Consider the following 13390-nt stretch of genomic DNA (forward strand, 5'->3'; position numbering starts at 1 on the left):
GAGACACACGTCTACAGTTTATATAAATGTGAGACTTCTTGTTTGTTCTCAAGCTTTGTTGTTGTGATGGTATTTTCTATCTGCTGAGCTCCTCCAGCCATTTACAGGTCAAATAACCACAGTAAACAGTAGATATTGTTATTGGAAGTATTTTTGCGCTGTCTTAACTTAATGTATATACATTAACTGCTGGGTTTCATACGTTTTATATTGAAAAACATTGTTTAGAAAAGTGTTTCTTCTGTCTGAGTTTGTTACTTTGTAATTGCTAATGTTTGTAAAAAAAATGTTTTATGTTAGTCGTTAAAATACCAGAATTTGTGCATAATTTAATATTTTTGCCACTTACAGCATTATTAAACATTAAAATACATTGTTATAAATACTTACTCAGTAGTTGAGTAGCCTTCAAATACTTTCTTACTCTTACTCTTACTTGAGTAATTTCTTGGTTTACGTACTTTTTACTTCGACTTGGGTAAAAATATGTTGAGGTAGAGTACAATTTATGGTTACTCTACCAACCTCTGCACCCAGTTTAGCAGGTTAACCATGTTTTGAGGGATGGCTCCTTGCGATGGGAACATGTACTTTGTTTCTCTAAATTCCCCAAAAAGGATGCTAAATGTTTGTTTTTTTTCCCGTTTTTTTCTCTTTTTTTTCAAAAAACACTTTCTAATTCTTTTGGCTAAATTGTATATTCCTAAATGTACATTATTAATAAAACATTGTCATGTTACAAGCTCTCATGACTATTGTTGTGTAAAGCTTTGCATGTATTTGTCTAATTAATACCCCCAGATGTTTGTTTTTGTAAACGCTGTGTTCTTCTCTATGCTACATTGGTTGTTTGTTGTATGCTTGCCATTTGTTTAAATAATAATAATAATAAATTAAATAAAAAAAGCAAGAATGATTTCTTTTTTTAATGTGATCAAACTAATTTCAGAACACAAAGAAAAGAAATCAACAAGATGTGATTAAATGTAATTAGAGGATTAAAAATGCCACATTTACTGAAAATAATTCAGTAAATCAGTAGCCTATGTATTAATTGCCGTAGCCTTTGTTAAAAGAATATACTTCAGTATGTATTTAATTAATGAGTTATATTTGGTGAAAATAAATGTCTCAATCAATCAGTAATGAATAATTAATATTTAACAATGTTGTTCAACCCGTCAAGTCATTTATCGGTTGTTAAGAGTTCACCAGACATTTATGGAACCCTTTTTTTTGTTGTCTAAAACCTCTCTTAAGATACATATAATCTTTCCTTCATAGATGACTTCATTATTAATTAATTAGTAATCTGTCATATTGCCTGAACTAAACCAATCAAGTCCCTGCTCCTACATGATATGATATTCAAGGTAGGATATGTTGATCCCAAATAATTTTACATCGCTTTGGCAAAGCAAGCTTTGGAGTATCTGTATCTGGCTCAATATTACTGTGCAAAGTTGTAAACAAAAGATCCAGGGAAGGAATTAAATATTGGAATCTATATCTATAGATGGTATAATGACTAAATGGTTTAACTGGAAAATTTTGAGGCCATTTGTTGTTTGTATCCAAGATGCGTTAGGATTTCAATGCCAAACATTCTGATGTGTCATACTGCCATCTAAAGGATGAAAAACAGTATAACCTTAACTTGCCACTATTCTTCATTCAGTATGCACTTTAAACCGCTTTAGTTGTGGCCTCCTTGTGGAAGCAGCATGCATGTAACACCTGAACGTGACCAATCAGAACCGTCACGGGTGGTATTATGGCTGATAAGGAAATGTAGATCCAAGAAAACAAAATAACAATAACAATAACAACAACAAAAAACACTGCAATTTGGATACAGCACATGCTTAACCCCGCAGAATTAATGGATGCTCAATCAGATGACCGTACATAATGGAATGTGTTAAACTCAACTGAAATAGTTGAATGGCAGTGTAACACAGGATTACACGTCTGTATAACCCCACGCAACATGTTAGCTGAACAATGCAAAAAATATCCAGCTTCAAAGTTGCTAACAATAAACACGGCTGCTGAGTAGGTGTGTCAAAATTCTTTTCTGATTCTGCTTGTTGTCAAATAGGAATTTTGGCTGCACCACAAGATGCCTGAGCTGCAGTTAATATAGAGCTGCATTAGCTAGACAAAAGAAAAACTGTGGTAAAGTGACACAAGTACACCAACAGCCAAAACCTGAACTGCAACAGCAGAGGCAGCGAGTTTTAGTCAGTTTAACACATGGTTGTAAAACTGAATACTTGTATTCCTATCAGTGCTTTAGTGTGTGCAGTTCTCCCTCACAGTAATGTGTGTCTGTGAAGAACTTTGGTTTAGTGGTGATATTAAAATAATGTTATACAACTGAACCGTAACTAAACACACTTCTTTTAACTCATATACATTTATTGCTCGCTGTATAAACTTGGAAAAGATATTATAAAACATTTTATTTTACACATCCATGCATCATAAACCGCAACACTTTCGGTGACATCGTAGCCAAATTTGTTTCAAGATTTGAGTGCACATACAGAGAGGATCGATCCATGAATGGAATTGTTCCAAATAGAAATACAGTGTTTTTCGGGTTGCTTGGTGTAGTTCCCAAAATAAAATGTTTATTTTATATTTGAAGGATTCTCTCTCTTTTTATAAATTATTAATATTCATCGAAAAAACAAGAGTTAGAAAGAGTTTGTCATTGTGAAACAGCAGTTGCTCCTATCTGGTCCCTCAGGTTGAGCCAGTTGGAGGCTGGAACACAGTATTCATATCTCCTTCAGAGAAAAACACAATTAGTTGCATCCCCTGAATCCAGGGGCGGATCCAGGATTTTTCAAAGGGGTGTGTGCACCTAAGGGTCATGTCAAGACAATGTGAGGCTAAATGACCAAAGAATCCCATTTTTACTCTTTCACACTACCCCGATTATTCATCTAAGGGTTTTTGAATTGATAATCATCTTAATGGATGAACATAAGTGGAATTAGCACGATTACATTATTGTAATTGAAGAAGGATTTTTAAGACAATATCTTTCGGTTTTTACAGCACGTACAAGGTTAAAAAGTAGTTTGAAGAAAAAAATGATCCTTATCAACAATTAATCAAACAAATATTCTCTTTTCTTCAGCGCCATATTGTGGTATCTCAGACTAATCGCGTCACGTTGTAATAACGCAAGACCTGAGCTGTGAGCAATCCAAATTAATGCTCGGATATCCGGAGTCTCGACCGCCACGCCGCTTAATTCTATGAAGGATGTTTAAAATTTCGGGCTCTAAAAAATTATTTTGGTCTCCAAATTGGGGGGGGGGGGGTGCCCCCTGCGCACCCGCCTGTATTCACTGCAGGAATCCTTGCGTGGTCTTTATAAAAACTGAAAGCAAGTTCTCTTATTGGCTAAATTGTTGTTAAAATAAAATATGCCTTAAAAATGATTGTCCCATACATTGATGCAAATACCACATTTTTAGCAGTCTAAGTAGGGAGGCCCAGACTCCCTACTTGGGCAGCTAAAAAGGTGGTAGCCCGGTGGCCCGATCCTGGATAAGCTTAAGAAGAAGAAGAAGAAGACCACATTTTTCAGTGAGGGTTAAAGTCCCATCTACTATCCCATTAACTGTGAAAAGCATTTCTGTCCCTGCTGAAGAATAAAATCCCCGCAGCATGATGCTGCCACCAACATGCTTATTGTTTGGGATGATAACCGGGTACTAGGATGCAAGTACCCGGTTCGATCCCAACAGCCTGCACTCTGGGTCCCTGAGCAAGACCCTTAACCCCAGAATGCTCCCCGGGCGCTGCACATGGCAGCCCACTGCTCCCCAAGGGGATGGGTTAAATGCAGGGAAACCACATTTCGTTGCTCTGTACTTGTGACAATGCAATGACAATAAAATTGAATTCTATTCTATTCTATTCTAAATCCAGGGTGACACACACATAGCAACACATATGGTTTTAGAAACACGTAGAGGTTTTTGCACATAGGCCGGAAACTGTAACTTTAGTCATCTAACATCTTCTACATGTTAGTTATGTCCTACATACTTTTAACTTCAAACTGCCATCTCAAATCCTCATGTTGGTTCAAACCTTGTTATGTTCTACCATCTCTTTTCTTTTAAAATCTGCATGTAATTAATGAATGTTAAAGTTTATAGCAAACAACTTCATTTCCTCTGACTGATAAGGGCTCCGTTATTACAGTGATGATCTTGAGAGATATTTCAGTTCTTTTTCTAACTTCGCTCGGTGTTTCACTATGGGAATCGCCTTGGCGTGACCAACTACGGAAGCTCCAATGACATCACGTCTGTCTGTGACAGACAGGTTGAGCCGTGACCGTGGCTCCACCCACCAACTATATCACGGCCAACCTACCCGCCTCAACTCATTTCTCGCTTTCTTCCCGTGTGAAGACTACAGCTAAGCTCCCTCAGCGCGCTCAGGCTAGCTTGGACCTGTTTAACGGTTCTAAGGCGTTCCGTAAAGGAAAACGTCGCTGAACGCAGGACCAGGACTGACCTGTGCCGTGCTGGGTAAGCGCTTCGAAAGAAGCACTTTTCAAAAACAAAACACAAACGTTTGGAGCTGTGACCGCGTAAAGGCGAACTGTTCCGGTATCTACTCTGTTTTAATTAACAGAATAGATAGAGTTTGTGTCGACCGAGTTATCACGTAAAGGTGGGCTTGGCTTTTTAGCTAGCGGTGTATCGCTAGCATAAGAGTCCGGTTAACGTGTTGTGGCGAACGGACGTAATATCATTTAGAGCTAACGTGTAACGACGAGCTCCGTGTTTGAATATTATCATGGCTGCGGCTCCTACCCCTGCCAAAGGTTCGGAACCGACAGTTAAAGAGGTTGTATCCCGCCCGTGCCCAGCGTCATGCGGGGCATCTATCTCGGGGCGGGACCCTCATCCGATGTGCATAGCATGCATGGGCGCTAAACACGCTCAGGCATCGCTGGCCGACCCTCAGGGGTGCCAGCACTGCGCGTCGATGCCGGAAAAAATCCTGGAGAGACGGCTGAGGGTGGCTGTCGCTAACAGCCAGGACCCGTGCCTCTCCTCACCTTCAGCCGTTGCGGCGGCGGGTGAAAACCATCAGCCGCGAGCTTCTAAAAGCTGGGCGGACATGATGGAGGAGGAGTACCCGTCCATGCCTCCCCTGTTTGAGGGCCTCACGGACAGCGGGAAACTCGACGAAACGGAGGGTGACGCCAACTCCGACCTCCTCGAACTAGAGGACATGGAGGAGGAGGAGGATGACTCGACCTTCCCGGGTCAACTCTCCAGGCCACCGAGCGGGGCAGAAGTCACCTCCCCGGGGGACAGTGACCTGTACGATGTGTGCAGGCGGGCGGCTTTAAAGCTGAACATCCCCTGGCCGGCAGCTCAGGATGCAGGAGGAGCAGAACGGGACCTGTATGACGGTAAAAGGCTTCCACCTGCTGTACCATCAGCAAAGCAGCTTTTACCAGCCGTTCCTGCTTGCATCAGAGAAATGAGCCGTTTCTGGTCCAGTCCATTTAAGAGCAAGCTTCCCACCAAGGGCTTCTCTAAGCTGGAGATACAGGGTATGGGTGAACTGGGGCTGGCCGAACCCCCAGCAGTGGAGCCTTCAGTGGCTTACCACCTCCACCCTAATCGCAGATCGGTTTCAGCATCTTCTAACATCTCGCTCCCAGGTAAAATGGATCGCCTCACTGCCTCCATTTACCAGAGGATGTATAAGTATGCTGGTCAGTCAGTGTGCTCGCTTAACGCGGTTACACTGCTGTCTGCATACCAAGGCGAAATCCTGGAGGAGATGGGGCGTCAACTGGACTCGGGGACACCTAACCCCAGTCTGTGGGATGAGATTTGTATTGTGAACGATCTCATTTTACGCTCCTCTAGAGGTGCAGTCCAAGGTTGCGGCCGTGTCATGGGCCTGGCTGTCTCAGGGGAAAGAGGCCTATGGTTAAACCTATCAGGCCTGAGTGATTCCCAGAAGGCTGAGATCATGGACGCAACTTATGACCCGACAAAAGGTCTATTTGGCCCCTCCTTGGAGAAAATGAGGGAGACAAGTACCCTCAGAAAACAGGAGGGAGAGGCTTTTAACCTTTGTTTGCCTCGCAAGCCCAGCCAAACTCCCCCACAGGGCCCCAGACCTGGTTTTGCTGCTGCTGCTGCAGCGAGAGGGCGGCAAAGTGTAGCCAGGACTTCAAGGAGACCTTCTACACAACCTGCCCAGCAGAGCAAATTGGAGAACCCAAGACCATGGGGGAAGCACTCTTTTGCAGCGGCTGCTGCAAAAAATCGTCCATCCCACCCCGGGGACAGCAAGAAGAAGCGGGCCACCTAACCCCTCTGTTGACAACCTCCCCTCTGAAGAGAAGGTTTCCAGGCGCTGCCCAGGGTTCAGATGCTCCTGTAGTTCCCAGTTCACCAGGAGTCATGTTAAGTTCTCCTTCTCATGTTCAGGGAGAAGACATTTTGGGGCAGATGACACAGTGTCACCAAGCACTAAAGCAGTGTCATCCAACATTCCACAGCGTTTTATCAGTGTCACCAAGCACTCAGCTGTGCCCCGTTGCATAAACCTGTGGGGCAGCACCCCTTAGTGTGTCGTTTCATGAGAGGGGCACGACGTAAGTTGCCAGTTTCTAAGCCTTTGGTGCCATTATGGGATCTCACTCTTGTTCTGGATGCCCTTTGTCATCATCCCTTTGAACCTTTGGAGGGTGTTGGCTTAAAGTTCCTTTCATTGAAAACTGCTCTGCTCTTAGCGTTGGCCACGGCTAAGAGGGTGAGTGAGTTGCATGCACTTTCAGTCAGTCCGGCCTGTTTACAGTGGGCACCCGGGCTCTCTAAGGTGTGCTTGAGACCCAACCCTGCATTTGTGCCAAAGGTGTTGGAGTCGTCATACAGGTGTTTGATGGTGGAACTGCTGCCATTCCATCCACCCCCATTCTCTTCAGCAGAAGAGCAGAAGCTTCACTGCTTATGTCCAGTGAGAGCTTTAAGAGCTTATGTGGACAGGACAGCCTGTTTTAGAAGAGCTGACCATCTGTTTGTGTCCTGGGCTACCGCTCATAAGGGCAAACCTGTTTCCCGCCAAAGGTTAGCACACTGGATTGTGGATGCTATATCTCTGGCATATAGATGCGCAGGATCAGAGCCACCTAAAGGAGTGAGGGCCCATTCTACCAGGAGCATGGCCACCTCTTGGGCTTTGTTCCGTGGTGTGTCGGTTCAGGACATCTGTGCTGCGGCCAGTTGGGCTACACCGCACACGTTTGTAAGGTTTTACAGGCTGGATGTTGTCCAGCCATCGCTAGCACACACAGTGCTTGGAGTAGGGACGTCAGAGTCCACCTGAGGCCTGGAATGTGATTCCTATCATGTTTGGCTTCGGGGTCAGCATGCAATCCGGGAGTGGGCCATATCTCCCATAGTGAAACACCGAGCGAAGTTAGAAAAAGAACGTCGGGTTACTTAACGTAATCCCTGGTTCTTTGATAACAGAGTGAGGTGTTTCACCAACACGTCCCTTCTTGCATGGTCACGGAAAGAAACCTGCCTAGAATGAGTTGAGGCGGGTAGGTTGGCCGTGATATAGTTGGTGGGTGGAGCCACGGTCACGGCTCAACCTGTCTGTCACAGACAGACGTGATGTCATTGGAGCTTCCGTAGTTGGTCACGCCAAGGCGATTCCCATAGTGAAACACCTCACTCTGTTATCAAAGAACCAGGGATTACGTTAAGTAACCCGACGTTATGTGGTAGGGTTTTGTAAAAATCTTTACTACAAAACAATGTTGACATAGTAAAGCTAATATCTTAATGACATGCCCCAAAACATAAAAGAATAAGGTACATTTCTCAGTAAGAAAAAGGACTTTGCAAAACTAGTTTGTTACACATGTGTGTTTATTCATTTGGGATTTAAATAATGTTGCTCATAACACAGCACACTATTTGGACCCATGGCTTAATTAAGGGTGCACAACACCCCAAACCATAAGAAAATTTGCATAAAGATTAGTAAGCATAAAGGTTTTTCTTAATTCAATTAGACATTTGATTTTAATTTGATATAAGATATTAGATTTCTATGCTATTCTAAGCAACGGAGAACTCACACAGCATTGCTCAGTCTGCCATCCAAAAGTGAAAAGGAAATAGTACAACTGCAAAGCAAGATGTGTACGCCTAACTTGAAAGGCTTCCCACAAGCTATCAAGCGGAGAAAGTAGACATGTGGAAGAAGATGAGGCTAAAAAGGATTTTTCTTGCCTAGAAAATGCTGTATGTGTCTGGAAACGAATACTGCACATCACCGTGAGCACCCCATCCCCATCATAGAGCAACAATGCCAGAGCAACAGTGGTGTGGATGGAAACATATTCCTCTAGTAGAACATTTCCAGAGGCTTATATTTCATTCATTTCTTTTTAACTTACCGGGGAGAATTCACAATAAAGTTCAATCTGTACAACAGACAAACGAAAGACTGAATATAGTCCTACCAACAGTTTATTAGTTATGCAGGAGAATGTCCCAAGCAAGATGACAAGGTAAAAGTGACGTTTTCCAGTGCCAATACTGATTGGGTAAGTTAAGCAACCCAAAAAGAACCAGACTATAGCAAGCAGGGACTGACGAGGATATGTTTTCTTCTCTCTGATTGGGCTCACCCCTATCATCTCTCGTCCAAGGTCTCTTATTGCTGCATCAGAGCTGCAGTTCAAGCTCCACTTCCAGCTCTTATTGAGCAAAAAGCCATCGGTCCAATGCTGGAGGTACGCCTCCTGCATAGAGTGATTTGTGGGCTGATGTGAGACCAGTTCGATAAGGACCAATCACAGTCCCAGGGAAGTTTCCTGTGCGCACGCCTGCCTAGACTCTTCTGCGCGATCACGTGTGGGTGACGTTCAAGATTTCTACACCAGCCTTTGTGCGTCGGAAAGGTGCTAATAAAAATAATCCATTGTGTTATGAAAAGTGGACATATTCTTAATTTGCCTGCGTATTGAAACATTGAATAGTGGTGATTTATTTTCGGTCACGTTAACACAATACAGGGGAGAGTTGTAATGATATTTTAAAATTTTTGCAGAAGCAATGAGATTGTTTATTCTGCTTAAGGGAAAAAAAAAATCTATTTAGAGATTAGATCATTGGGAAACACAATCAAATGACTAAATTTACATGGTGCAAAAATACAAACACAAATAATTTCATTACAATGTTATTACAAAATGAAAAAATTACAATTCTGAAATACCATAAAAGCATCAGGGTATTTCAACTCTAGTCATAACATTACTGTTATGACTGGAGTTGAGTTTGACAAAAAAAAATAATACATAAATAAATAAATAAATAAATAAATAAATAAATAAATAAATAAATAAATTCTTAAATCTTAAACCCATAAATAAAAAAATAATCAAACAGTTTTGTATGAGATTTTTTCTGAAGCAGATGGAAACTACATTGTTCACATTATAACAAAACAGTTAAGGAGATTGACACATGGGCTTATCACTTAACCATTTAGAATCATTATATCCTCTTTGACAGTATAAAACCATAATAGAAGATTACACAGTATTGAAATTAAGTTTAATTGACAGTGGGTTTATATGAATGTAAATTGCCTTACATATTTATTATGAATCAAAAAGCTGCATGCTTTGTAAAGGGACTTGCTAATGCAGCTTTTGCAGTTTGGTGCTACATAAAGAAAAGTGAATTATGCAGAACTGAAGTACCTGAAAACAAACTATTATTTTTCTGCATTCATTTATTTTTTGGTTTTTCCATATAGAGAGGCATGTGAATGTGCCCCGTTTAGCTACACATACCATTATGAGATCCTTTTATAAGGCCAGGCTTGAAGTTCCTCATAAAAACGTTCATATTTCATCATTCGCCTTATTAAGATAGTGGAAAACAGTCGCGTTAAATAGTCCCGAAGTTCATTCTGAAACGTACGCACGAACATTTTCAAACACTTGCGACCTTGAACAACCATCCCGCCAGGCTACGTCATGACGCCGGGGGCGTGGTCTAGCAGCTTTCAGCGACATTCCCCCCCACGCTATGCCTGTCTGTATGTTATTTAGCTGAGTCTCCAGCAGCCTGGAGCCATTCAAACCAGGCAGCTAGCCGCCGAGCTCTTTAAACAACCCACCGCGCGCTAACAGGAAGAGTCCGCTTTTCGCGACGCGCTCGGGACTACGTGGTGTTTTGGCTGCTGTCAAGAGGGACGCCACAAAGATGTCCAAAGACACGGAAGGAAAGAGCGAGCAAATCATGGACACGGAGAGCAAGGTGCTGTGGTACCCGGACTCCAAGAAGAACACACAGATGGACAAGTTCAGGATACAGGTCAACTCGGACTACGGGCTTAATCTGGGTGAGTGGGGCGGTGGGAGGCAGATCAAAATCCAGCCTCATAGTAGGCGTGTCGGGGACAGCGAGTCGGATTTTAATTGAGCCCATGAAGCTGCAGGGAATAAATAAATAGTTGCTCTGTCTGCTACTTGTTAGCACCGGTAGTTTATTTCCCCCTTAGCACCTAAACCTGCGTGTCGGTGCAACGTTGCAGGATCTGGATGGGCGAGGGGATCAGCATCACAGGACTGTTGCTATAAGCATGGGGCTCCCGATGTTTTACGGCACAGTAGCTTGGCCTGATTGACAAGCCTGAAGATGCCAGGCTATGAAAGAGAGGCTGGCCTGTTACAATGTTTTTTTTTTTTTTCTTCCTTTATTCTTCTGTGAAACTGACACTGCTCTGTGGAATGCAGTAAAACGTGAGGAAGGCAATTAACGCGAGGGAAGCTGTTGTCGAGGAGAGATTTTGACACATCCAGACACCCGTCTGTGACAGATGTGGGTTAAAAAATGCTAAAAAAAATAAATAAAAAATTAGACTCGTTTAATAATAGGAATAATAAGACGCTATTGCTGTGTTATTAATTTCTATTTCGAGAAGTTTCAATCGATTTAGTGCAAAGTGCTATGGCGGCATTGCATGTCTGTATACAAGTGGTTCCCAAATCACCACAAAGTACCACGTAGCACCGCACTCAAATAGAGAAAATTAATAATAATAATAAAAAAATCCTATCTATTGGCACTGCATGAATGCTTGAAATATTATATTAGAATTCTTATTGGGGGTAACTCAAATGTTTCTTACCAACTTTGACATCAAAATCCAACATGGCTGCCTTGCGTGTAAAACAATACATCCGTCAATCCGTTGTCTGCCTGCTTATCTTTGCAGGCTTACAGGGAGGTCACTAGTGCCCATCTCCAGCAATCATCGGGTGGGAGGCCGGGTACACCCTGGACAGGTCGCCAGCCCGTAACAGGGCAACACGGAGACACACAGGACAGACCATCATGCACACACACCGGGATAGGCAATCTGGAGGGGCCAGTTAGCCTAACAGACATATATTTTATATTTATAGGAGATTTTGCTGCAACAGTGATAGCTCCCTAATACAAAGCTAGGTCCAGTTTTAAATGGTTAAATATTTGCGTATCGTTAAGTCTTGGGCACACTCGAATACGTTTAGTTAACAAGTTACTGCAGCCTTTGAAAGTACAAAATGCAAAGAAAAACATGGTTATGAGGTTGTTTTGCTTATACCAGTTAGCCTGGTCCCTGAGCACATCAGTTGGCAAATAACACCGGGTAACCAAATTTGGAACTGGGACAAAGTTACATCGGATCTGATTTCATTCCCAGATAAAGGGAACACAACATTAGCAGACACCGGTTCCTGTTCACGTTCATCCGCTTCGCTTTGTAGAGGGAGTTCTCATTTTTTCCCCCCCTTCACTGTACTTCTCTTTTCACGTAGTGTTTGCTTCAGGCAAACATTTATGTGCTTGAATAATTATTTTTTTTCTTGCTGTTGATGCTTATCGGCTGAAAGGAACAGTTAATTTGTTTGTGTTTATCTCGCAAAGACTTGTTAAAAAAAATCTGCATTCCCATTAGACACAGAGTCCTAATAAAAACAACCCAGAACCAGCAACTGTTTGAGAACCAGTAGACTATGTTTCTGCAACCAGGGGCCCCAGAGCTGCAAGGGGCTCTTTGGACCTTCCACGATGGCTCAGAATAACTTTGGCTAAAAATATAATATTGTAGTTTTAGTTATTTATTTTTTGGCATTAGTGGCCTTTATAAATAGTACTTTGACAAAAAGGAGGGTGAAGAGAGGAAGGGAAGACGAGGAGCAAATGGCCCAAGACTGGGAATCAAACCCACAACAATCACATTGAGGACTAACTTATAGCCTCTGCATGTGGTGCACATGCTCCACCAACTGAGCCCCTTAGATCCCTAGTTAATACATTTTTTTTAAACTTTTAACTGGAGTTAAAAGCCGTGCCATGAGCAACATGGAACCAAGTTTTACAATAATCTAGCCTATGAAGGAATGAGGCTTTTATTTTTAAATGTCTGTAAACTTATTTTTTTTAAAAGTCCAAATTATTAACCCTTTTGATTGTTGACTTAAGCCCATTATAAATGTGAAATTCTATTCCTAGCCCAACATGTAAGTTTATATTACAGAATCCTTTATTTTGAATAGCATATCTGTTGCTTTATTAACAAGGCATTAATTCATCTAGGGAAGGTAGGGATAATTAAAAAAAAATAAAAAATGTTTGGTGTATTTAAGCAATTAGCAAAAAATAAATAAAATTATTTTAATGCAACCTCTCCCATAAAAGAGTAAGACTCTTGATTTGAAGAGGATCTGTTAACTTTACCCAGTCCAAGTTATAACCTTTTTTTCCTATTACAGAGAAATGTTTCAGGACAGGCTTTATTTTTTCAGTGATTAACAGTGTTCAGCTGGGTGGCATTTTTCCAAACATTTTTCCAAAAATGCCACCCAGCCGTTATCGTCACCGTTAATTTAAGCTGTTTAAATGAACGGTAGAAAGCCGTGATTTCCCAGCATAGCTTTTTTTTAAGTGCTGTTTCTTTACCAGGTAAACACGTAGCCTTGACCGTCCAGGTGATCCGAAACGCAGCATCTGACCACCCAACCATTTTTCTTTGCTTTGTGGTCTAAACATAAACTTGGTGTGATCATTGCAGGGACAAAAGTGTGCCTGTCATCCTCCCGTGCAACCATTCAGTGTCTTCTGCCATCTTGCCATCTGGAAAAAGCAACACAAACTTCTTCAAATGTTCAAGCTACCGAAGCAACAGCAACTAGTCTTAGTTTGACACCAATGAGTCTCGATTCCAGCCGGCGTTGTCACCGGTTTTGGGGTTTTTGGTTGGTGTTGACTATGTCAGCGTAGGAACATCCCTAAAGACCTGCATTTAT

At 42.1% G+C, this 13390-nt stretch overlaps 1 protein-coding gene across 1 annotated transcript in view; it reads left to right on the plus strand.

Annotated features, from left to right (window-relative positions):
• Positions 1 to 10086: 10086 nt before the first annotated feature.
• The window catches only part of aacs (acetoacetyl-CoA synthetase), a 56296-nt gene continuing 52992 nt past the window's right edge, over positions 10087 to 13390 (plus strand). Inside the window, exon 1 of the mRNA XM_036144038.1 lies at positions 10087 to 10437. Within this exon, the coding sequence (XP_035999931.1) occupies positions 10299 to 10437 (139 nt within the window). The 5' untranslated portion in view covers positions 10087 to 10298. The remainder of the gene's footprint in view (positions 10438 to 13390) is intronic.

This window comes from Fundulus heteroclitus, chromosome 12 (assembly GCF_011125445.2).
Source record: "Fundulus heteroclitus isolate FHET01 chromosome 12, MU-UCD_Fhet_4.1, whole genome shotgun sequence".
NCBI classification, from domain to species: Eukaryota; Metazoa; Chordata; class Actinopteri; order Cyprinodontiformes; family Fundulidae; genus Fundulus; species Fundulus heteroclitus.